General features: G+C 33.2%; 1 protein-coding gene across 3 annotated transcripts in view; it reads left to right on the forward strand.

Moving 5' to 3' along the window:
- Positions 1 to 27,445, forward strand: part of NUP62CL (nucleoporin 62 C-terminal like) — a 66,252-nt gene that overhangs the window by 30,853 nt on the left and 7,954 nt on the right. For 2 of the 3 annotated variants that reach the window (XM_015591644.2, XM_015591645.2), the window contains exons 2-9: positions 1,654 to 1,758; positions 3,101 to 3,199; positions 7,061 to 7,223; positions 15,159 to 15,306; positions 15,561 to 15,610; positions 15,753 to 15,887; positions 17,669 to 17,780; positions 21,247 to 21,313. In XM_015591644.2, the coding sequence (XP_015447130.1) occupies positions 1,701 to 1,758; positions 3,101 to 3,199; positions 7,061 to 7,223; positions 15,159 to 15,306; positions 15,561 to 15,610; positions 15,753 to 15,887; positions 17,669 to 17,780; positions 21,247 to 21,313 (832 nt within the window). In that variant the 5' untranslated portion in view covers positions 1,654 to 1,700. The remainder of the gene's footprint in view (positions 1 to 1,653; positions 1,759 to 3,100; positions 3,200 to 7,060; positions 7,224 to 15,158; positions 15,307 to 15,560; positions 15,611 to 15,752; positions 15,888 to 17,668; positions 17,781 to 21,246; positions 21,314 to 27,445) is intronic. The other variant, XM_015591646.2, reaches the window with a different exon arrangement.

Genomic DNA, 27,445 nt, shown 5'->3' on the forward strand with positions numbered 1-27,445 from the left:
AGCTGGCCTATAGCTTAAATTGTTGCTTTCATGAAACTATTTGCCTCAGCCAAGAGTTACAGGCTCCCTTCTTCCATTCAGTAAAAGACTGATTAAAAAAAATAGTTCATTAGTACTGTTTAGTATAGCCAGCCCTCCAAATAGTATAGCCTATTTGCCTCCTCTTAATTGCTTACCACCCAAATCTCCATTTTTTTTTTTTTTTTGAGAGTGAGTCCTTTGGCTTGAATTTCCTCACACTCTGTTTCAAATAAGGTCAGCTCTTTTGGGAAGATCTATGTTCTTATGGGCTGCCTTTATCCCTGAGCAAAATCTTTGAACCATTGCTTTGGGCTCTTGGCAGTGAAAATTGCCTCTCCTCTTCTTGCTTATCTCTTCAGGCATGGAACCTCAGCCCTACAAGTGAGCTGGGGCAAGGCAAGCAAGGTAAGGGTAGTGGCACCCCAGTATTCTCTGCCTGCTGTGCCTGGTGCAGAGCCTCTGCCCTTTGGGGGCTGAATGGAAGAAGGGAGCCCGTAACTCTTGGCTGTACTCACAAGAATTTCAGCACTATAACTCTGTGTTGGAGGTGATGAAAAATTCTGGCTACTTGACCCTCCAAATAGAATAGTGGATTCCTTGAGCGGGAGCTGGGGAACAAGGGAGTCTAGTCTTCTTGGCCACTCCTTTCTGAAGTATAGCTTTAGGTGAGCAAGGGTAGCTCATCAAAGTGAGGAGGATGATGGATGGAGGAAGGGAGTGGGTTGTAACTCATATGCCGCAGACTCTCATTGGTATTACTGAGTTTTAGCAGATTTTCTTGAATAAATGTTTCTTCATTTGCTATATACCTTTAGGACCATTTTCAGAGATTTCAAACTTTTTAATATATTTTTTTATCAGTTATGGTTGTTTCACTTGGGAATGGGTCTCCAGGACCTCTAATGTGCAATTCTGGAATTGGATCCTCCTCTTATATTTACTTTTGTAGTACAGTAGAATTTCTTTATTACAATGGTGCTGGAGGGCTGGCTATCCTAAACAGTACTAATGAACTATTTTTTTTAACCGGGCTTTTACTGTGTCATATTTATGAGATTTCAGGGTATCTGCTTTTCCTTGCTTTGTTTTTATTTCTGCATATAAATGAACCTTGTTATAGTGATGTTTTAAAAATTGTTTTTATGTATGTTTTAAGATAGTGGTCCAATTTCATTGTTTTGCACATGGCTGTCTAGTTTTCCCAGCACCATTTATTGAAGAGACTTTCCTTTCTTTATTGTATATATATATATGGTTTATTTCTGGGCTCTCAATTCTGTTCCAGAGGACTGTGTATCTGTTTTTCTGACAGTATCATACTGGGGAATGTGATACCTTTGGCTTTGTTCTTTTTTTCTCAGGACCGCTTTGGTTATTCAGGGTCTTATGGTTCCATACAGATTTGAGAATTTTTTGTTCCATTTATGTGAAAAATGCCATCGGGATTTTGGTAGGAATTGCACTGAATCTGTATATTGCTTTAGGTAATATGAACATTTTAACAATGTTAATTCTTCCAACCATAAACATGGAATACTTTCCATTTTTTTGTGTGTCTTCTTCAGTTTCTTTCAACAATATCTTGTAGTTTCCAGTGTGACATCTTTTTCTACTTGTTACTTTGATTTTTAGGTTTGACTCCAGCATCCACTGTTGCCATCACTACTAGTTCCAGCACCATGCTGTTTACATCAATCTCAAATATTTCCACCTCCACTGCTGCTACTGGGCTCTCATGTAAGTTACTGGTTGCAAAGAAAATATTGTTATTTTGCATGAGACCACTTAACTCAATTTTCCAATATAAGCCGTGGGTCTCTTGCATCTCATAAATTATCATTATGCTTGAACCCATCTGTAACTGCTGATAGCAATAGTAGCTTTGTTTAACAACCTAACTGTCATGGCTTTAGCTGTGAATTTATATTAACATGATTATTATAGCCTAAAATGATAATTTTAAGCATATAATTCATTAACATTGTAATGTTTTGAAACTTTTTGAAGCTAATGGGAATAGGAAGTGGGAGTTTTGCCAAGTATGTCTGAAGGGAAAAAGTCTTATTATCCATGCGAATAATATAAAATAGGAAATAAAAGTTGAAGCCTTGTTAGAGTATATTCTTCTATACAGACCAAGTTCGTATTCCTTACATTTTACATATCAGAAGGGTTACATGACAAGGACCAGTTGTAATTTGAGATTTTAATTGACACTATGTGATGTCTTATGGCCTCCCCCCTTGAAGGGAACATCTGGATGCTTCGAGCTAAAAAGTGGGACATTAATTATCTTGCAACCTCAACTTCTTTGCTACACATCTTCCATTAGCAGAATAAAAGCAAATGTTAAGGATATTGAATTCTGTATATGTGTTAGGTAGTTCTTTTTAACAGGTCTATATAAGTTGACTGTGTTTTCGAGGTATCTTCCCAGGGCCGTGATGTTCATCATTAGACTTTATTATTGTAATCCTAGCTGATGCTTAGCTGAGAGTAAAAACTAGTGGCCTACCATCCCCATCCTTTTGTGCAGTTGGCATAGGTAAACAGTTAAAATTGCTGGTTACCACTTGAGTTGTATTTTCTATCAAGTAAATTTCTAATTTTGAGACATGACTGAGATTCTAGAAACCTTTTGATATATGTAAGCAATATCTTTCTCAACTACAATAGATTTTGTGAATATGACCATGTCCGAGGTTGGGAGTTAAAATTGTTGAATGAATTCCATTTTTAATCAAATACTTGTCCTCAGACCTTTCCTTCTGTCTTTGTTGTCCTAAGTGTACAGTTCAGCGTTTTTAATAAGTTTACTGAGTTGTATAACTATTGCTATAATCCAGTTTTAGAACATTTCTACCACCCTAATAAGATCTCTCAGCCCCAGATGACTACTAACCTATTTTCTGTCTCCACAGACTTGCCTTTTCTGCACATTTCATATAAATGGATTGACCATAGGTTTTTGAAGTTTATCCAAAAGCTTCTAAAGGACCCTTGAGATGAAAAAGACTATATAAATCCCTCAATATTTTTGTTTAAAAGTATAATAGTAATATTATGTTGTTCTCTGCAGTTGGTGCCCCAACAACTTCAGCTGGAATGCTTGGTGATATAACTATGGGATTTAGATTAAAATTCTCTGGAGAGGGTGGAGCAGCATCTACTGTATCTAGTAAGTTTTTAGAATTTTTGGGACATATTTGGGCACTCATTGGAAATGTACTGCATAGTAGACAGTAAGTTGGTTGTATTCTGTTGCTTACAGGACTAAGTAGATTTTGATCACCTCATCAGAGTATTCAAAAGGTACAGCAATACTATTACCAGAGAGTAGAATGAGACAGTTGATATCAGTGATATTACTTCTTTGAGATAACTACAATCAAAGCAACTATCAAATTCTTATCAACTTTTAAACTTAAGTATTTTTATTATTGATAATAGTGTTTAAATTGACCCAATATATTGAGATTGATATAGAATTTTTTCTCTAAAAGTTAATTTTTGACCTACATTAAAGTTGACCTTCTAAGGCTGATTACAAGAGTTTCTGTAGACCTAACCTAAATTTGTTTCTGTCACTTAGGAGCTAGTTAGGTTGTAGGTTGAAGAAAACTTGGTTACCCATTGCCTTATAGCTAGAGTGAACCAGGAAGTTAGAGGACAATTGCCACTTAAACCTACCATTTAAATCAGACTCCATTTTAGGGAAGTCTTGTTTGTTTTTATTTTTAAAAGTTTACTTAGAGATGAAGTGAAATATTGAGTCATTGAAATACTAATTGACAGGCTTTTTGGTGACTCTGCCATTGCCCACCCCTACCTATCTAAGTCTCAAATTCCTTCCTGCAAATTGGTACCTTTGCTATCAGCTCACCCCTTATTGCCATTTTATTCACCACTATCTTATGTACTTACCCACCTCTTCATCAAATAAGTCTCAACTCTACACCTGCAACCCAGAGTTATTTCTTCCCCCTACTCACTTTTCCTTCTCCCTAAGTATATTCACTTGATCACTTTCTTCATCTCACAAATCAGCCTTACAGAGTAGCTTTCAAGTGTCTGTGTCTGCAAATTTATAACCATTCGGGATTATTCTCCACCTTAGGTATAATCGGCAAGTTTTAAGACAAGTTTGCTTGTTACCACTGTCATCTTTTATATGAGTCTGAGAAAGTAATGCTGTCCATTCCCAGCATGGACAGGATAGGAAAACTGGACAGTAGAATCTTTGAAAGGATGTTTTCACTATTTTATATAATGATTTTAAGACCATCAGAATGAGATTTATTTAAATGTAAATCCAAATTTGGCATGCGATTATTTTCTCTTATTTATAGAACCGTGCTTCCCTTTTACTATACAGATAGGTAGAGTTGACTGTATTTAGTTAGACCAAAGTTGTAACTTGCAAAATCAGAGTGTAATAGAACCTTTATTCCCAAATCTATTGCCTCTTTTGGTATTAATTGAAACATTATTGTTATTTAAATATTATCTCTTATGCCAGAGCTATTTTTTTTATACATTCCCTCCTCACCTCTGCCAGAGCTAATTTATACCTTTTTTAAATGGCATAAAAAATCAGAAACAAAGATGAATACTGTATAAAAAGTTTTAAATAATCATACCATTCTTTATGACTCATGATTCCTTTATGTTTAAGCTGACAGATATTAATTTCCTGAAGGTATCACTCATCATCTCTGGGAAGTATTTTGTTTGCCTACTTAGTTGTTTCTTTAGTGGTAGGAATAGTAGTTTGCTTTTTCTAAATTATAAAAACCATATATACATGCACATATATATATATACATGCACATGTATATATATACATATATACATATATATATGTCATTCCCTCTAGAGAGAACGGTTTATTGTTTCTCTTTCCAGCCTTGTTTCCAAACACACACAAAACTTCATTAAATTTATTTCTACAAAAATGGGATTTGATATGTGTGTATATATATGCACACACATAATCTTAGATTTTGCTGTTTTCTCTTAAGTATACATCATCTTTATATATCTGTTCATGTCATAAAATAATAATTACTTTTTAAAAAAATCTTTGGGGGAAGATAAGCTTCTTTACAAGAAGGACTCATTTTTTTACTTAATTGTTTTCCAGTTTTGAATATAGTAGTTGCCCAGTGTTTGAATGAATGAAGTCTTGATGGTGTCATTAACTTTTAGAATTTCTGGGGAAAGATTTATTTTTAGATAACACTGTTATTCTCAGATGAAGAAAGGGGTGACATGGCTGTAAATAATGCCACACAAGATCCAAGTAGTCTCTCCAGTGTTTTGACTAATAGTGATCACAAGGATCCTTTATGATTGGGCATCATCTTTCCCTGTGGCATTCATTCCATCCTCACAGAGGCCAGCACAAAGAATGGGGGGGGTATTATAAGGATCCTTGTGGCCAAATGGGAAATGGAATCTTGTGGGAATCTAATACAGATATTGTTGTGGCACTGAACTTCAATAAAATTGGAACTTAAAAATTGTTCAAAAAGCAGCTATAGAGACCTCCAGAATCTAATATGACATAAACATAATTCAGTTGTTCTCCCTTTGTCAACTTCTTTTTTCTTTTGTTAACTTCCCATTGGTTTCCTTACCCCTTTTTCTGCATTACTGTTTTAGCTTATTCTTAATTTTGACTTGCTCATGGCCCCTTAATTCTACTTCGCATTCTTTCTCTGTCAGTCCTTCCAACTCCCGCTGCCTATAGTCTGATTCTTTCTACACTTTTGGAAATATTTCCAGATTTCTACCAATAGTCTGTTTCTTTCTATAGCTCTAAATTTTTGAAAATAAGATTCTGACCCATCTTATATCTGGCTACAGCTTTTTTATGCCAGACCTTCTCATAGACTGGCAGTAGCATATGGGATGGCTTCCCATACTTCAGATGCCCACCCTTGTCCCAAACAACTGTGAACCAGGATCAAAGGACAAAGTTACTAGAATAAAGAATGGGTGTCTGAGCCTGATTCCTGAGCAAGAATGGAGTAGACCAATTTCCTTTAGAATAGGCAGTGCATGTGTATTGGCAGGTAACAATTTTTGTTATAGAAGTAGCATTTATTAATTACAAGAACATTTGAAATTACAGAGAACCAAAATGTAAAAAAAAAAAAAAAAAATTCCAGTCCACCCCAGCCACAATTTTCTGTTCATTGTTCTTTAAGTGCTTAGGGTGTAGGAAAAAACAAAAGTGCTATAGAAGTTCAGAAAACCAAGATGTAACGATGAATAGAAGAAAAATGAGCAATAAACATGGGGAAGGAGGAATTTGAGCTAAGCCATGAAGTATACTGAGCATTTCATCTACAGAGGGCAGGACATTCTAGTAGAGATGACAATAGAAAAAGACACACAGGAGACAGGCCTAGGCTGTAGATAAAATTTTGAGAGACTTTTACCTATTAGACTGGCAAAGATGTATGCCTTGTATGGGCTTTGATGTAGAGAAACAGATATTCTTTCCTATTGATAGGAATGTAAATTGGCAAAATCTTTTTGGTATGGCAATTTGGCAAGATATATAAAATTTAGAGCATGCTGACCCTTCAACCCAGTAATTTCATTTCTAGAAATTAATTACACAAATGTATTCATGTAAGTATGCAAGGATATGGATGTACAGAGAATTCGTATAAGGTTGCAATTCTTTCCTTGAAAGTTTAGTAGAACTTAGTTGTGAGGTCATCTGGTTCTGGAGTTTTCTTCATGGGAAGAGTTTTGGGGATTGATTCAGTTTCTTTAATGGTTGAAGGTCTGGTTAGGTTGTAAATTTTATTTTTCTATAAATTTATCCAGGAGTGTTAGTTTTCAGCAGGGAGGTTTATCCAGATACTTGGCCTGACATATATTTCTTCGCATTACAACAACATTGAGTTCAAATCCATACAACTTTGAGTTCAAATAATGTGTATATGGTTTTTATCCTGACTGATCAATGACTGAATGAAAATGTTTCTCATTCCTTTCTAACATTTTACATTTTATTTTCTAGCTACAACATCAACAACCACCACTACCACTGTTACCACTACCACAACAACCACAACCACAACCACCAGTGGCTTGGCCTTCAGTCTAAAACCTCTGACATCACCTGGGATTAATAACACTATTCCAGTCGGTTTCGCTTCTATACCTTTTACTTCAACTGTTAAGTAAGCCTATATATTTAAAAATTTGTGTGAGTTTCATTTTACACATTGTACACAGGCATAATTTGTTTGTATAGCTTTAGAATAGTGTTTGAAAAATAGGTAAACGACTCAGAGTTGAAAGAGCAGTTAGAGAAAGGATTTTTGTAGCTTGGGAAGATGAACAACCAACAGGACACTTTTGTCTTCTGAATACCATTATAATAAAATTATTTCTATTATTAATAATAGCTAATATTTATTGTACGATTACTATATGTTTAGCAACTTGACAATGCTTTACAGATGTCATATTATTTAATCCTCACAGTAACCCTATAAGATAGGCAATATTTTTATTTCCATTTTATAGATGAGAAAATTGGAGAACATAGAGGTTTTATGATCTGCCCCTGGTCACACAGTTGGTAATGGTTGAGCCAGGATTAAAGTTCAGGTAGTCAAGCTCCAGCATCTGTATTGTTACAGTCTATGCCATGTTCCTCTCTTTTTGTCCTTTTTTTTATTAAACTTTTTATTTTGAGATAATTTTAGATTCACATGTACTTTTAAGAAATAATACAAAAAAAAAGTCTCTGTGGTGTTTTTACCTATTTTCCCCCAATAATAACATCTTGCAAAACTATATCACATGCAGGATATTGACATTGATACAGTCAACATACAGAACAGTTCCATCACCACAAGAATTCCTCCTGTTGCCCCTTTATAGGCACACTCACTATCCTCCCCTCCTTTCCCTGACCCCGGGCAACAATTAGTCTGATCTCCATTTCTATAATCTTGACAGTTTTTGAAATGTTATACAAATGGAATCATAAAGTATGCAATTTTTGGATGGTAGGGTTTTTTTTTTATTTCATTCATTAGGCATAATTCCTTGAGATAAAGTTGTCACATGCATCAATAGTCTGTTCTTTTTTATTTTGCTGTAGTATTCCACAGTATTGTGGGTGTACCATAGTTTGTTTAACTATTTACCTGTTGATGGACATCTAGGTCATTTCCAGTTTTGGGCTATTGTAAATAAAGCTGCTATGAACATTTGTGTACAGGTTTTTTGTACATATAGTCTCTCTGGGACAAATGGCCAGGTGTATAGTTGCTGGGTGGGATGGTAGGTCCATGTTTATTTTTTTTAAGAAGCTGCCAAGTTCTTTTCCATAATGGCTGTGCCATTTTACACACCCAACAGCAATGTATGAGAGATCCAGCTTGTCTGCATTCTTGCCTGGATTTGATATTGTCACTATTATTATTTTAGCCCCTCTAATAGATATGAAGTGGTATCTCATGTGGTTTTAATTTACATTTCCCTGATGACTGATGATGTTAAACATCTTTTCATGTGTTTGTCATCGGTATATCCTCTGAGGTGGTGTCTGTTCATGTCTTTTGTATTTTTTCTACTTCAATTTTTTTTTACTATTAAATTTTAAGAGTTTTATATTTTCTTGATACCAGTTCTTTATCAGCTATGTGGTTTATAAAACTTTTTTCTAGCTCCATAACTTGCCTTTTCATCTTTTCAATAGCGTATTTTACCATACAAAAACTTTTAATTGATGAGGTCTGATTTACCAATTTTCCCTTTAATGGATTATTCTTTTAGTGTCAAATATAAGATCTCTTTGCCTAATTCTAGATACCATAGATTATCTATTTTCATTCTATAAGTTTTATAGTTTTACATTTCACATTTTAAGCTCATGATTCATTTTGAGTTAATTTTTGTATAAAGTATGAGTTTTAGGTTGAATTTTTTTTTTTTTTTTTTTTTTTTTTTTTTTTTAGGGATGCCCATCATTTTCCGGCATCATTTGTTGAAAGGCTATCTTCTTCCATTTAAATGCTTTTGCACCTTTCTCAAAAATCAACTAGACATATTTGTGTTAAATGCTTAATTTAAGCTTTTTCATTTTTAGCTTGATGGTATGGTGGATTACACTGATTTATTTTCAAATGTTGAACCAGATTTGCATATGTGGAATAAATAACCACTTGGTTGTGGTCTATATATATTTTTAGATTCAGTTTCTAGTATTATGCTTGAGAACTTTTATATCTAAGTCCATGAGAGATAGTGGTCTGTAGTTTAGTTTTCTTTTTAAATTCTAATTCTGGTTTTTATATAAATCCAGATAATTCTGGCCTCATAAAATGAAGTATTTCTCTCTCTTATATTTTATAAAAGAAATTGTGGAAAATTGGTATTAATTCATTAAATGTTTGGCAGAATTCTCCAGTGAAACCTCTGGGCCTTTTAAGTTGTAAATCGATTTCTTCAATGGTTCTAGGACTATTCAGGCTATCTGTTTCATCTTCTATGAGTTTTAGTAGTGTATGGTTTTTAAGGAATTGGTCTGTTTCTTCTAAGTTATCAACTTTATGAGTGTAAAGTTGCTCATAGTATTCCCTTTTTGTCCTTTTAATAGCTATAGACATATTCCTGTTTCATTTCTGATATTGGTGATTTGTACCTTTCTTTTACAAATTTTATTAATCTTTTCCCAGTGAAATAAAGTAGCTTTTATTTCATTGACTGGTCTATTGCTTTCATTTTTAATTTTATTAATATCTACACTTTATTATTTCCCCTTCTGATTATGTTGGGTTTGTTTTGTTCTTTTTTCTAGTTATTTGAGGTATGAACTTTGATTATTGATTTGAGACCTTTCCTCTTTTCTAATATAAGTATTTGGTACTATAAATATCCTTCTCAGCAGTACATTAGCTGTGTGCATATTATGTTATATTGTATTTTTATTTTCATTCAATTCTATGTATAGTTGACCCTTGAACAACCTCGTTTGAACTTCATGGGTCTACTTATATGTGGATTTTTAAAAAAATAAAAACTGTAAATGTATTTTCTCTTCCTTATTTTTCTCAATAACATTTTCTTCTAGTTTACTTTATTGTAAGAATACAGTATATAATACATATAACATACAAAATATAACATATGTGTTAACTGTTTATGTTATTGGTAAGGCTTCCAGTCAAGAGTAGGTCATTAGTAGTTAAGTTTTGGGAGAGTCAAAAGTTATACATATATTTTCAACTGCATGAAGGGTTGTTGCCCCTAACCTCCATGTTGTTCAAGGTCAACTGAGCTTTTAAAATTTCTTTTATGAATTGCTCTATGACCCATAGATTATATAGAAGTGTATTTGATTTACAAGTATTTGGAGATTTTCTTTTTTTATTTCCTTGTTGGTTTCTAGTTTGATTCCATTATCATTGGAGAACATGCTCTGTATAACTTTAGTTCTTTTATATTTCTTAGGTTTGTTTTATGGATGAGGATATGGTCTTTCTTGGCCAATATTCCATGGACTCCTGAAAGTTGTGTTTTCTGCTGTTGAGTGGAGTGTTCAATAAATGATAATTAGATCTTGTTGCTTCATTGTATTTTCAGATCTGTATCCTTTCTGCTTTTCTTTCTAGTGCTTCTTTCTGTTGTGGAGAGTGGCTTTTTGAGTCTCCAACTGTAATTACATATTTACCTGTTTCTTCCTTTAGCTCTATCAATTGCACTACATGTATTTTGAGACTCTGCCATTTGGTTGCTTACATGTTTAGGATTCTTGACTTTCCTGGTGCTTTGATTCTTTCATCTTAGATAATGTCTCTCTTTGACCCTGGTAATTTTTTTTTTTTTTTTTTTTTCCAAAACTGACTTTTTCTAATATTTATATAGCCATTTTTTTTAAAAAAATAATCTTGCATGTATATCTTTTTTCATCATTTTACTTTCAGCCTATCTGTGTCCTTAAGTGAATTTCTTGTAGACAGCATATTGATGGATCATAATGTTTTTATCCAATTTGCCAATTTCTGTCTTTTAGTTGGTATATTTAGCACATTTACATTTTTCCCAGTTTTATTGAAAAACAATTGATATACATCAATGTTTAAATTTAAGGCATACTGAGCATGATGTTTTGAATTACATATATTGTAAACTGATTACCACAGTAGGTTCAGCTAACATTTATCTTCTCTTATAGACACAATGAAAAGAAAAGAGGAAAAAAAAATTTTAAATTCTCCTTTGGATGAGAACTCAGGATTTACTTTCTTAACAACTTTCCTATATATCGTACTGCAGTGTTAGCTATAGTCATCATATTGTACATTGCATCCTTAGTACTACTTTTCTTATAATTGGAAGTTTGTATCTTTTGATCACTTTATCCATTTGCCCATCGATGGACACTTAGATTGTTTCCAGGTCTTGGCCATTGTAAATAATGCTGCTATGAACTTGGGGAGATCAGATATCTTTTTGAGTTAGTGTTTTTGTTTCCTTTGGATACATTCCCAAAAGTGGAATTGCTGGATCATATGGTAGTTCTATTTTTAATTGTTTTTAGGATCTTCCATACGGTTTTTCATAGTGGCTATACCAATCTAGAATTTCACCAACAATGCACAAGGGTTCCCTTTTCTTCACATCCATGCCAGCATTTGTTAGCTTGTCTTTTTTGTTGATGGCCATTCTAATTGGTGTGAAGTGATATCTCATCATGATTTTAACTTGCATTTCCCTAATGACTAGTGATATTGAGCATCTTTTTATGTACCTGTTGGCTTTTTGTATATCTTCTTTGGAGAAATGTCTATTCAGGTCCTTTGCCCATTTTTTTAAATTGGGTTATTTGTTATTTTGCTCTTGAGTTAAATGAGCTCTTCGTATATTTTGGATATTAACTCCATATTAGATATATGATTTCCAAATAATTTTTTCTCATTTCTTAGATTGTTTTTTCATTTTGTTGATTTTTTTTTTGCTGTGCAGAAGCTTTTTTAGTTTGACATAGTCTCACTTATTTATTTTTTATTTTTATTGTTTATTCTTTAGTTGTAATATCCAGAAAATCATTAGAAAGACCCATGTCTCAAGGAGCTTTAGTCCAATATTTTCTTCTAGGAGTTTCATGGTTTTGGTCTTACATTTAAGTCTTTAATCCATTTCAAGTTGATTTTTAGCACAGTTACATTTAAGATAATTATTGATATGTTAGGGCTTAAGTCTGCTGCTTTATTATTTTTTTGTTACCTTTGTTTTTGTTTTTCTGTTTCTCTTTTATTTAACCGTCTTCTCAGTTATTCAAACATTTATTAGGGTTCCACGTTGTCCAATTTTTAGTATTTCTGAGTATATTTCTTTGTATAATTTTCTTACTTGTTGCTCTAGGTATTACAATAACTTATAGCAGTCTAGTCATATTGACATTCTACCACTTTGGGTGAAATGTAAAACCTTACTTCAGTTTAGTTCCCTTTAATCTTCTTTTTTAAGTATAATTTTCTCAAGTATTTCCTCCATGTACATTGAACACCACATTACATGGTATTATACTTTTTGCTTCAACCATCAAATATGATTTAAGAAACTCATGAGAAGTTTAATAGTTATATTTACACTTTCTATTCATTTTGATGTTCTTTCATTTATGAAATTCAGGAGTTCTATTTTCATTTCCTTTCTTTTTAGCCGATCTTCAAGGGTAGGTTTGCTAGCTACAAATTGTCTTAAGTTTATTTTACATGAGAATACTTTCTCTTCATTTCTGCAGGACATTTTCACCGCATATAGAAATCTTGGTACAGTTCTTTTTTTTCTTTCAGTTATTGAAAGAAAAATGTTGTTACACATCCTTTTAGCCTCCATGGTTTAAGATGAGAAATCTGCTGCCATTCAAGTTGATATTCCCTTTTAAGTAATGTGTTCTTTCTTTCTGGCTGCTTTCAAGACTTTTTTCTTTATCTTTAGTTTTCAGAATTTTATGTATTGTGCATGTCCTCGCATGGATTTCTCTAAATTATTCTGTTTGGTGTCTGCTCAACTTCTCGAATCTATAAGTTTATACCTTTTGCCAAATTTGGGAAATTTTCAACCTTTATTTTTCAGAATACTATTTTAATTCCATTCTCTCTTCTCTAATGTATCATCCTCCAATGATATCAATATTACCACTTTTTATTACTATCCTCCAGGTCCTTGAGATTTTTTTTCAGTTTTTTTGCCTATTTTCTCTCTGCTGTTCTTTAAATTCTATTGATCTATCCTCCAGTTCACTGATTCTGTCCTCTGTCATCTCCACTCTAGTGTCGAACCCTTCATGTGAGCCTTTTCAGTTATTTTATTTTTTCGGTTCTATAATTTCTATTTGATTGTTTTTCATAACTTCTAATTTTTTTTGCTGAGATTTTCTATTTTTTATTTGTTGCCAGAGAATTTATAATTGCTTGTTGAAGCATTTCTTTGATGGTTGCTTTATTTTTTTTTTTTTCCGGATAATTCCAACATCTGATAACTCTCGATGTTGTCGTCTATAGTCTTTTCTCTTTTGAGTTGTGATTTTCCTGGTTCTTGATATGATGAGTAATTTTCAGTTGTATCCTGGACATTTTGTCTATTACGTTAGAAGAGTCTACATCTTATTTAAATCTTTTTAAATCAGACAAATCCTTTTGTGGAGGTGTAGTGCAAGAGTTGGGTGTGTTCATGTGTTCAGCTTCCCACTGGACCCTGCTCATACCACTCCAACAAAAGTAAAGCACTGACTCACACTGCCTCAATGCAAATGGGTGGTGTGGAAGTTCAGCTCCTCCCTCAGCCCTCTTGATATCTTCCCCATATAAGACGGGCATTGTGTCACACCACTTTATTGCTTCGAAGTGGGAATGTGACCTCAGCTCCCAGCTGGACCCCCAGGAACTCGGAACAAGGGGAAGTGAAGAGAGGACTAACTGATACTGCTTAGTCCCTGTGGGGTAGAAGCAGAATTTCGGCTTTTTATTGGGCCCCACTTACACAAGAAGAGAGGGGAAGCAGGATGTCAACTACTCTGCCTCATATCACTTTATTCAGCCACATTGATTCTGGTTTGGTATGAAAGCTTGGCTCCCTGTCTACTGGGCCTTGCTGACACAGGCTCTGGGGAGAAAGGGGACAGAGTGCTGACTAGCCTTGCTTTGTCTTGCCTCATTTAGTCTTGTTTCTTTTTTCCAATGGATGTGGAGGTTAAGCTTTCCACTGAGCCTTGATGACAGTAAGGGTGCTGGGAATTGGAGTCATTACCAGCCCCTAATTATAGTACTGTGTTCAGTCTCAGTGATGCCAGGTGGATATAGAGGTTACTTCCCCATTGGGTCCCACTGACACTAAAGACAAGGGGTAGAACTTAATGGTAACTAACCCTGTCTTGCTCTACCTTTTAAAGCTTTGTTGCTGCTGGGTGGGGATTTAGGTTCATTTTGTCACTGAATTTTGATGACAGTACCCTGGTAGGGGAATTGAACATTGCCTGCCTCTGCCGGGCAGGGAACTGATGATTCCCTCTCCTCCCCACCCTGCTAACCCTTGTCTCAGCAGAGGAATCAAAACATTGCCTGGTTCCGCTGGTCAGGGGATCAAAGATCAGCTATCTGCTCAGCCTTTTTGATAGCAGCTAGTGGGGGAATGGGAATTTTGCCTGGTTCTGCCTATTGGGGGATGGAACCTCAGTAACCTCAGCTGCCTATTCAGTTTTGAGGGTACTGCTTAGACCTGAAATCGGTCATGTGTGGAGAGGGAGTCCTAGCTCTTTCGCCACACTTACACAGAATGGAGCTACCATCGTGCTGAGCTGAGGGGTAAGGAAGGGAGCAGGTTGTGGCACAGATTTCAGCTGTTCTCACTGAGGTTTAGTAGATTTTGTAATAAATCTTTATTTGCTATATTTCCTTAGGATAATTTCCAGAGACTTTGAATGGTTGTTTTTAAAATAATATTTTCCAGTTGTGGTGGTTTTGTTGGGGAGCAGGTCTGAGAAACTCTTCATGTCTTATTTTCTTCTCTAAGTCCTCGTATGTTATTCATTTAAAAAATCTGATCATATTATTAAAAGTATAATTATATAATCATACTGCCTCCTTTTTTTTCAGTGCAATCGTAACTCCCGTGATGACATATGGTCACCTGGAGGATCTGGTAAACAAATGGAGCCTTGAGTTAGAGGATCAAGAGTACTTTATTCACAAGGCCACCCAAGTCAATGATTGGGACTATACTTTGAACGAGAATGGTGAGAAGGTAAGAAGATATTCTCACTAATCTACAAACATTGTGCAAGTATTTTCAGGTGAACATGAGAATAGATCTGTGTTTTGTGGTTAATTTTCTATTCCAATATTGGTGATCGACTTAAAAAAATTTTCCTTAGGTAATAGGTGCCCTGAATTAGGAATTCTTTTATACTTGAAGTGTATATGAGAAAATTAATATTGCCTTAAAATTATAATATAAATTTAAATACTTACATTATTATATCCTTTTTTTTTTTATAGATTACTACTTTATATAGAAAAGTGGAAAAAGCAAAATTGGATCAGAAAAGGTAATACCTTAGATTCCCCAGGTTGAAAGATTAAAGTTCTCTTTGTTTTGTTTTGTTTTTCCTAATTGTAGTTTATTGACACTTATTTTGTCACTTCAAATTCCTTTCGCCAGCCTTTTTCTTCACTTGTTTCTTTTTTCAGGCTGGAACAAGAATTGGATTTTGTCCTGTCACAGCAGAATGAACTAGAAGATCTCTTGACTCCTCTAGTGGTGACTATGAAGGGCCATAGGGGGTCTGTTTATCAGCAGCATGAAGATGAGGATTGTGAGAGGATGTAAGTAACTAAATAAAGATTGTGGAACGGGGTTGAGACTTAACTATAAAAAAAGGGGAGAAAATGGAATTGAAAGGCAGGCAATAAAATTTGGTAGAAAAGGACAAGTTCTTGTACTTGCCATTTATGAGCTTATTTGACTATTTTCTGTTTATCTTTTCAGGATGCTTGAAAATAATCGTTCTGACAGTTTTGTTTTATGGCATTTTATAGACTGTTATTAATCTCAAGCTTATATATGACCACTGTAAATTTTTATATTTGTCAAGTTTGTTCTTAAATTAGAAATACAAATTTTATATGTGTGTTGTCATAGTAATGTGGGATGTTTTTGGTCTACTATTTATGTTGACTCTTCTAAACCTAATTTTCATGCAATTGCTTCAGTGATAAATTATTTGCTCTTTAAAGGCAATTTGTTAATCTGGGAGCAAACTTCATAGCTTTCAAAAATTGAATGATTTCGTCAATATCTTGGGCTGGATATATTTTATTTGTTTGCAATTCAGTCCTTACCTTTGGTTGATACATTGCCAATATTCCCACAGTAACTTTCTCTCTCTGGAATTGAGATTTGGTAATCAGGCCACATTATAAAGTGTTCTTGGGAAAATGTGTATGAATGTGCTACATAAACTAAATTGAGATTAAATCAGATTCATTTTATAAATGGCTTATTAGTGAGTAAAGACTGAGCTTATTTTTAAGAGGTTGGCAAGTTAACATTTTTGTGGGTACATTAAATGTAGTAAGTACAGCTTTAACTGTATGGACCCTTGTTCCATTTCTGCTTTTGTAGTTCAGCTTTTATGAATCTTATTTGCATTGCATTCTATGCATTCTATTATTTATTTGCTTATTTATTTGTTTGTTTGTTTTGAAACACATGGAGTTGTATTTTTGGCCATGAAATCCGAACTATAATTTGAAGAAATAATTGAAACATTAGTTGTTGTTTTTTTTTTCCAATTGCTTTTATGTAGTCAGATTTATAATGTGATGGACTCTCTACTGGAATCTTCAACAATCTAGGCAACTAGTTGCCTACAAGAACTTTGGAACAGAAAGACAGCAGATAGTTATTAATCAATCTAATTGAATCCTTTAATTTTTATAGACATTAAGGTTGAAAAACCCTTTGGTCATTTTAATCTCATAAATATATTCATTGACTAGGTTGTCTGTGTGTGTGTATGTTTGTATGTGTGTGTGTAAACAGTTTGGGTGGAAATCTTGAGAATTTGGCCAATTAATCAATTTGTTGTGAACTTAGCGGATTTATCTGCCCTTGATTATTGTAAATCTCATTTCTCAAAACATCTTTGTTGGATGATGGAGTATATTAATATAAGGTTTTACTTTGAAAATATATGCATTCAAAGTCATTGAAGACATCTCTGCACTTAATAAATATTGCTAAACACCAAATAACTCTAATATATCTATCTAAATGTCATATGGGACATTTATTTTGACATCAAAAAGAGTTCCTTTGTTTTAGAGCTCCTTTGCTTCAGAACATTATCTAGAGGGTAAATAGGTGACTGTAAAAATATCAAGGTGGATAAAAGACTTCACCTCTGGAGTCTTTGTAGAATATGGTAATAAGATCATGAATGCTGCATCCATAAAAATGTGCCATTAGTCATAACTGAGACCCATTGAGAAGGTAGGGGAACTGGGGCAAATCCAGTTGGCAATATCATCTTTGTATGTCAGTAATGATACATCAGTGGAGAAAACATTTGTTGTTAATCCCTTTATTTTACCTGTCTTTTCAGTTACAAATTAGCAGAAAATGTAGATGCTCAGCTGAAACGAATGACCCAGGAACTTAGGGGCATTATTGAGCACCTGAATATATTTGGAAGACTTGCTAACACTACTGGCCCGGTATGTTAACTGCTTTATGTACTTAGACAACCGAGGTTTAGTATGAAATTAGCATTTTGTGTTTTTTTAGCTAGTCACCTTCTCCTGTCCTCTATAGATATCTTTATCTGCCCCCAGAGATATGAAGCTCTCAGGGGTAGTTAGTGGCACAGGAAATATTTAGCAGCAGAACATGTTATGAGTTTTTTTGTGATTATTTCCAGGATGGTAAAAAAATGACTTCCCTTCCTAAATTTTTGGTGTTTTCACCTGTTCTTCACATAACTAAATCGGTACCTATACTTATTTTTCTATTCACTTACTCATTAGCTAGTTCATTCGTCCTTTTACAGGTTTATCTACATATTTATATAAATGTGAGTATATATGTTTGAGTCTGTTATGTATATCCAGGCAATCCTTAATTTATGATTAGGTTATATCTTAAAGTTTGATAAGTCAACTATTTGAAACTTAAAATGCATTTTTCCATAGAAACTTGGTTACATAGAGTTATTAGGTTTCCACCTGCCCCTACTTAAGTCATAATGTAAACATATTATAGCATGGGAATATACAGCTGAGGCTCCAATTACAGAGCTGAGAAATTTTGAATGAATTTGGCAGTTAAAAAAAAGATTCCTTTTTTACCTTTATCTATACTCTAATTAAAGAGTTTATTTACTCTAACTTTCCTTGTTGTCCTAGCATTTAAATGGAATCCTCCTTTTCCCCACTCCCACCCCATGGCAGTAATAGTAGGAGGAATTGCCTACTGTGGGAGCTCCCATCATGCTTTCTATCAGTTGATTATAATTAGGAGTAGGGCCAGGATTTGGGTACATGACATATAAAAAAACTGGTAATTATTCTTTAGTAAGCTCTTTGTCCAATTATATACAGACAGTTCTTTACATACATATTACTAGCTTTATAATTATAAAGAGACAGCATGGTTGTCTCTTTATAATTATTAATATAATGTAGTTGAGAAAGCACAAGAATTTCATTGAAGTCACTTAATCTCTCTGGGTCTTGGCTCCTTCTTTTGCAAAATGTCAAAGGTAGACAAAATGATCTTGAAGTCCCCTCCAGCTATAAAAATTACTCCATTCTCTACTTTGGGTGAATCTAAAGTTGAACAAAGACAAATATAAATTAGTCTGGGATTATCCATGCTACCATCTTCCTGTGTTCACACAGATGATCAAGAGTTGACAGAATACAGATTTTCTTTTTAATGAAATATTAGATCACTGTTGTGATTCCAAAATTCGAAATTGTTTTTTGCTGTAATAGAATTTTAATACACATATAAGTATATGCAGATTTAGACATGTGGCAGAGCTAATGTCTAGTCTCTCTCTGTGTTGAATTAAAAGAAGAGAAGTATTCTGAACAGAATAAGTAAAAGGAGACTATAATTCTATCCTTATCTTTTTTTCTCTACTTAGCCTTGGATTGTTTTATTTTATTTTAGTAGTGGGGAGTAAACGGTTTTAGTCTTTTGTTTTCATTTTTCCTGGCAAGGGTGATTGAGATGTTTAAGATGGGCGAATTAAAGGATAATTACTGCTTGAGAGCAGGACAAAATAAGCAAGAGATCAGCAACAATTCATCTCTTTTCTCAGAAAGCATAAATTATTAGACAGTAAGCAGAGAAAACATTTGCCAAACAATAATATTCTTGTAGATAATTTATTGTAAGCAAATCAACAAAGCTTCATTACCGTGAGCCATATACCAGGGTAGAAAAAGAGCAACTATGTTTAAAAGTATTCACAGTGACAGGATTTACCTCTTTATTTTGACCATTTTTAGGGGGAGATAAATAGCTAATATTTTTATTAAATATGTCCATATTAGAGTGTATGATGTTCGGTCACATTTTCTTATAAAAACTCACTGCCTCTACTATAAGTTATATAGTTTTCGTTATATTAGACTCTTACTAAATTTGCCGTCATCATTACACACTGTTCTTTTAGGTATGGAAACATTTTCCTTTTTTCTTATTTTCAGTGTTATCTTGGACTTTCCTATACTATTCATTAAAAGTGTTACAATTTTTTTATTAAATGTTTAGAATTTTTATTACAGTGTTACTATTAGAATATACTTATTTAGTGTACTAAGCTTAGAAAATATGGAAATCTGTAAAGAAAATTAAGTCACCTATATTACCAGTACTCTGCTAACATATTGGTGTATTTCGTTCAAGTCTTTTTGCAATGCTGGTAAAAACTTCTTTCATTTTAAACAGCATTAGAAATATAGCTATATAAAGTTTTGTATTGTGTCTTCATTTAATATTTTTTATTGTGTTTCTCCCAAATTTTAACCATTCTTTGAAAATATGTCTATAATATTTCATTAGAGGTAGCTTTACCATAAATATAATATTTTTTTTTGTTGATGGAAATATTGTTTCCAATTTTTGGCCATTATAAAATTGCCCTGTAATGGCTAGTTATATTTAGATTTGAATAGTTCTTCTAGATGGGTTCCCACAAGTAGAATATACTGGATTAAAAAGTATGAATATTTTTAAGACTTCTGATATGTATTGTAAAAATTTATATTTTTAAGGGTTGGGTCAATTTATATTACTGTTGACTGTATATGAATGTGCCTATTTTCACCACATACTTGACAACATAATTTATTAAAAATTGCTGATTTGGAAATCTTGCCATTTGTGACAACATGGATGACCTTGAGGGCATTATGCTAAATGAAATAAGTCAGGCAGAGAAAGACGAATACTGTATGATCTCACTTATATGTGGAATTTAAAAATGAAAACAAATGAAGCTCATAGATACAGAGAACAGATTGGTAGTTGTCAGAGGTGGAGGGTAGGAGTGGGTGAAGGGGGTCAAAAGGTATAAACTTTATAAAATAAATGAGTTATGGGAATATAATAAACAGCCTAGTGACTATAGTTAATAATACTGTATTGAATATTTGAAAATAGCTAAGATTGTAGATCTAAAAGTCCTCATCACAAGAAAATAAGTTTTGTAACTATGTATGGTGACAGATGTTAACTAGACAGTATTGTGGTGATCATTTCACAATATATACAAATATCAAATCATTCTGTTGTACACATGAAACTAACATAATGTCATATGTCAATTTATACCACAATAAAAATGTTGATTTGGTTGACTAGAGGTAATATTTAAACTTTGTTATATGAATTGTCTCGTGAAATGTCTTTTAATATTCTTGTTTTTGTACTGTAGTGTTCAGTTTCTTATTGAATTATAGGAATCAGATTCTTGACAGTTGCAAAATAATTAGATGTGATGAACAGTACAAATATGAAATAATGAAAAAAAGATGTTAATATTTAATATATTCTCAGTCCATTTCCTTCTAGAAGAAATGAAAAGTCACTGTCTAATTTCAAGTTTTTCATTTATTTTTTGTTTATCATATGAGAATAATCATAATCTAAAATTCTTGTTTGTGTTTTTAGTTCCAGCAGATCTGCAAAATTCTGAGTGCTCATTTGGACTCTCTACAATGGATTATCCAGAATTCAGGTAGGAGTTTATTTGTATACCAAGCTATTTGTATCGAAAGTAGAAAATATGATACAAGTCAAATTTCATGCACCATAAATACACTCAAATAAGAGCTTAGTTATAGGGGTGTTGTTTAAATGGTAGTATGTCTACATTAGTTCTAAAGAACTGTAGTTTCTTATTTTTATAAAATGAAACACAGAAGGATAAGCTAGAAACTAATGAAAATAGGGGATAGAAACAGGACTTCTCTGAGGATACCTTTTAATACAGTTTTGACATTTGAGCTATATAAAAGTTTAAATACTCAAACATTAGAATTAAGCCAAAAATAATGGGAAGAAAGACACATGTTAAAATTGGATACCAACTAAAACCAAACAAACTTGTGTAACTAATGTATGATATCATGCAGTCCAGATAACTTTTGAACATAGTGTTTCATCCTTACTAGGATGTAAACTTAATGACGGCAAGAACTGCAAAGAAACCTTAAACTTTCTTAAGAAGTTTACTGTTAGTTTCAGAATTATACTATATACATATATTATAACATCGCTATCATTTTATATATATTGTAGGATAAAGCAAATGCATAAGTATATTAGTGATAATAGAAACCAAGATTTTCATTAAAAGATAAAAGAGATATAAGATATTCTTCCTTTCCTTCCTTTATATTTGTATTATGAATTTGATTTGTAGGAATTCCTATTTCCTTGTTATGTTCATGGAAAGGGCCAAGAAGCAGTGACATACCTCAGTACCAATGCGCACATCCAGCACCTAGATTTTGGTTTATAAATACCATTCCCATTAAAAGGAACCAAGACTTCTTGGGGAAATATTTGATCTCAGGTCTCAGGCAGGGAAAGCACAGGGTGGATTTGGGACTTTTTATGCCAGAAAACAAAAATTGTTTAAAGACTAAGGAGGTTATATAAGAACACAAGTTTGTGCTCGAATGGGCTTCTACTGGCCAAATTAGGATGGCTTAAACATCAAAAAGAATAATTACAGCAATGGATTATAATACAATGGGGTTGGGGGAAACCAATGAGTCTACAGTGATACTCAAAAAAAAAAAAAAAAAGAGAGAGAAACATGAGGAACAGGGAAAAGTCTTTATAGGAGCATGTCAACTAATAATTGTAGAAGGAATGACAGAATTAGAGAATCATCATTAAAATAATTAAACTTACCCTATATCTTACCTCATTTATAAAATGTTGCATCTCTCAGTCATTTCTTGGCAGAAAAAAAATATGCTAGCAAGAAATGGACCAAATTACACTGCAAGTTACTGAGTTATTTTTCTAAAAGTTTTATTGAGTTATAATTTACATACCATAAATTTCACTAATTTTAATTGTACAGTTTAATGAGAAAGACACCATTTTTCAGCCCCAGCATAATGACTGATTCAGGCAAGGGTTACCAATGAATATTAAAACCATTGATCTTAGGATTGCTGGGGAACAGATATTTACATGGTATCAGAAATATCTCTCCACAGATAACTGAAAAATTACAAAGGAGAAAAAGCACCTTTTCAAAGCTCTGACAAGTACTACTTTAATCAAGTGATGAAATTTAATATAGTGAGATAATTTGACACTATGTACCTATTGATAGAAATACACAATATTGCATATGTATTATCTTATCAAAAATGTTTAACCTGAATCTAAACATAAGAAAATAACCAGATATTCTATGTATGAGATGTTCTGAAAGATAATGTAGTATTCTAATCTAAAATGTTTAACTGAATCAAAGCACAAGAAAATCAGTTTATGTGTGAGACATTCTGAAAGATAAGTGGTTTGGACTTTTCAAATGGCAGTCATGGGGAACAAAAAATTTAAAACAAAAATTAAGGGAATTGTCTTAGATTAAAAAGAACATAATAATCAAGTCTACCATGTTAACTTTGGTTAGATACTGCATCACAATCAAGAAGACATTATTTAGAACAATTAGGGGAAACTCAATATGGACTATATATTAAATGATATTAAGGATTTTTTTTATTTTCCTATGTTTGTTATTGTGGTTATGTGGGAAAATATTTTTTATTCCTAGAAGCCACATGCTACATTATTTAGAGAAGTGTCATGTTTGTAGTTTTCTTTCAAGTGGTTCAGCCAAAACCATTTGTGAAGAAAAGGAGAGTAAGCAATTTATGGCAAAATGGTAACAATGGGTTAATCTAGGTAAAAGGTGTACAAGGTTGTGATTTTTACTATTCTCTCAAATTTTCTATACATTTAAAATAAAAGTTGGAGACATGATTTTTATAGACTTTGCCTAAATATGAAATTTAATGAGATGTCAATAATTGAGACAAATGGGGACTAGTTAGCCATTCAGAGTTACTATTTTTAAAGATGTGGTATGAAAATAATACAGATTTTCTCATTTGGCATTCTAGATTCCTCATTCTCTGCATTAATAGAGATAAACCATAAACTTCTTCAACTTCTTTACCTTCTAGTCATACCTATATTATCATCCACCTTTACTTCCTTATCTCCTGTTTTAGAGGAAGAAATGACCTGTTCCTTTCGAAACTGTGTTTTGAATAATCAGAAGGAGGTTAAATTCTTTCTTTAGTACGAATTACCTGATGAGGAGTGGTATCTAAGTCAGATAGATATGGATTCAAGTCAAGGTATTACCGCTTAATAGTTGTGTGACCATAACTGTTTTTTAATCTGTCTGTATATGCATTTTAAAAATGAGAAGTAATATTTACCTTTCAGGGTTATGGTAAAGATTAAAACAAGCAATGCTGAATTTTCCTTGAGCAGTGCCTGGAGCATGGTTGTTGGTCAGTAAATGATAATGGCAGAACTGGTTATCAGAGTTCACTGTGTTGGGGGGAATGGGGAGAGAGGGCAGGCAGAAACTATCATTTGGTTCAAAGCTCACCATTAAATTGGGTCTAGAGAAGGCAATGCCAGGTAGATTATCATTGAAAACCACTTACCAAGAGAAATTGTAAGAATAGCTGAGTGTGGGAGAATGTCAATAGCTGGAAAACACTGAGGAATGAAATTATACAAAGTTTGACTCAGTTGTCTTCCTGTCTGTTATATATTTTCCTAAAATAAACAATGCTTCTTGGGTGGAGTTGAGGCGGGGAGTGTCAAATTGTAATTAGGGCTGTAAGGAAGATTATAGTGATTTTTTTTTCTTTTGGCTGGGATCCTCTTTGTCATAAATAAAATTGCAAGGCTTTCAGACAATGTTTTCTTACTAATAAAATTAAAGTTGTTAGCTCTGCAAAGAATTTTATATAAATGAAAAAATTGTGTCCCAGAGAAGTTAAATGACTTCCCTAAGAACACGCAGCTAATTAGTGGCAGAGCTAGGACAAGAATCCAAATTTCTTCATTACCAAAACAGTAGTCTTTCTAATGGTGTGCTATTAAAAGAATTCTGATATAGGCATCGCTGGATATAAAAACAAATCATAATTATGTACCTAACAGTAGATGACGGGGTATGATAATGGTAGTACTTTGGGTGAGATGTAAGTTCTAGGTGTCTGGGTAAAGTTCTCAGTCAACATGGTAAGAAGAGTAAGACAGTGGAGAGTAAGGATTACTGGGAGTTACTTTTCTGCTAAAAAGTCAGTTGAGCTGTAGAGGCAATGAGATCTCATATAGGTTCTCAACTGAGATAAGGGAGGCCATGATAAAGAATGGGAAAGGACTGGTAATTCTTGTTACTGTGGGCTCCCTTTTGCTGTTCCCACACAAAGAACCTTCCCTTTTCATATCAGGAAATGACATGATCAAGTAATGGAGAGTGGCAGGCTTTAATTATGCTGTCAAAGAGAGGTATTTTGTTGTTAATGGTGGTTTATTTTGCTTTTTAATAGTTAATGGAATCAGGTCTGCTGAAATGATCTGTGGACTGAGAAATTTTAAGATTAAACTTCTCAATGAGTCCCTTTATTCACATCCAAATAATAGTTATAAAAAGAAAAAACGAATATATGTGTTACTTTAACAATGAAAATAATATAACTTTTTTTTTTTTTTGCTAAAGAGATATCTCAAACTTGTATAGTTTTTTAAATGATTTTAAAGTTGAAATCTATTTTAAAAGATTTCTGGGAAATGTTTTTATGATTTAATCTTTCACACTGGTACAATTTTTTTTTTCTATAACAAAACATAGCAACTGTTATGGTAATAGGATCATGTATTTAACTTATAAAATCAACTTATCTTTAAAAGTGACTTGAAAATCATACATTACACTTTAAATTAGAATATTACACTGTCCAATCAACTTCTCAATATCCATGAGTAAGTTATAGAGAACCAGGCCCCTTTCTTCTTCTAACCTACAAAGAACGATTTGCGATGGAACTGAACTAGAAAGGGGACAGAGAGACAAGTACATGTGTATAAAATTAGGGAGTGCCTGGACATGTGCTGATATCGACCAATTTACATATTCGATGTTTATCCATTGTTTAACATTATCTATGCCTCTTTTCCTCCTGATTAGTATAGATAATCGAGAGTTTATAGTAACTATAGTCAAATACCTGTTCCTTCCCTTGTCTTTCTCTTTGTAAAAATCGACAGCATTATTTTGAGGTTGGCTTAATGGCAGTGCTGCAGTCACATGTCTGTCTTCTGAATTGGCAGTCACTGAAACTGCAGCAACTCCAGCTCTTCTGGGACCACTTATGACAGAGGGTCAATCAATCTCAGCCAATTTTTTATTCGTTTTAAATATATGGAGCTACTTCTCTTAGAGGGGGCAGGTAAGAGTGGAAGATAGGCTTTTTTTTTTTCTTCATATACCAAACCATTGTTATGTCCATTAGTATTCATCAAACACTACAATAAAGGGATGGGCAGTGGAAAATCTTATACTTGCCATTATTTGAAAGTTCCTTGAGTATTTTCATGGCATTTTGCTTCTTTTATGAAGTGTCTCAAAGCTTCACAGCTAAAATATATTTCATTCGTAATCACTGCAGTCTCTAATGGGTTAGAATCCCATAATTATTTAATAGCTGCTCACAGCATTTTGACTGCTATTTAGGGAAGAAAAGAATCCTTAGAGTAACTAAAAGGCCATAAGGAATTTTGTAATATTTCCAAAATATAGTCCCATTAGTACTGGACAATGAACACCTTATTATTATTATTTTTTGACATAAAACATTCTTAGTCATCCAGTGTGATACAACTAACTCTTAGATAAATTAAATGACTTCTGGATCATTTTAGAGAAGCAGCTTTTTGTGATATGTCATAATCATACTTCATTTTTATCCAATGTTAACATTGTTTGAAGGAATTATTTTAAATTGGATTTTTGAGGGTTGGGAATTTTTTAATCTTTTTTTAATTGAGGAATATTTCACATATAACAAGTTTCAGGTATTCAACATAATGATTCAGTATTTGCATACATTGCAAAATGATCACGATCAGTCCAGTTAACATCCATCACCTTATAGTCATAAAAAATTTTCTTATGATGAGAAATTTTAAGATCTACTCACTTAGCAATTTTCAAATATGCATTACAGTATTATAACCATAGTCACCATGCTGTATTTTTAAAGAAGCCTTGATACAGATAAGAAATGGTTTAAAAATATTTTTCTTAATGGCTTTCGTCCCTCTCATAGCTGAAGAATATAAATGCTGAGATGCCAAAAGATACCTCGAATTCCAATTAAAGTGTCTTCTTCCTCTTTCATCTTCTAGAATAGAATCCAATTCGCTGAGAAGATTTCTTTTACTTTCTCTTTTTTTTAAATTCTTTGGGAAATCTTGGTGACATTGGTTGATCAGCGAGGTCATCTCTTGTATTCTGGAATATAATGTTCCACTTCAGACACTTGACAGGTGAATGCTCTTGATCTGCCAGAGAAGTGGCAACACACAAAGACTCACTTTAGGGTCTGTTAAGCTCAGCAAAGATAAGTGCTCACTTTCTTCTCCCCATTGCGGTTAATTGAAAGGTATTTTATATCTTTCCATTGTTTAATGAGCTACCTGCTCATCTCTGCTACCCTTAACGGAAAAAAAATAGATTCATGGTCACACTATTGCTTGATTCTAAAGAATTTCTTGTAGATTTAGGGTACTAACATTTAAAATGATCAAG

Source organism: Pteropus alecto, unplaced genomic scaffold (genome assembly GCF_000325575.1).
Source record: "Pteropus alecto unplaced genomic scaffold, ASM32557v1 scaffold246, whole genome shotgun sequence".
Classification (NCBI taxonomy): Eukaryota; Metazoa; Chordata; class Mammalia; order Chiroptera; family Pteropodidae; genus Pteropus; species Pteropus alecto.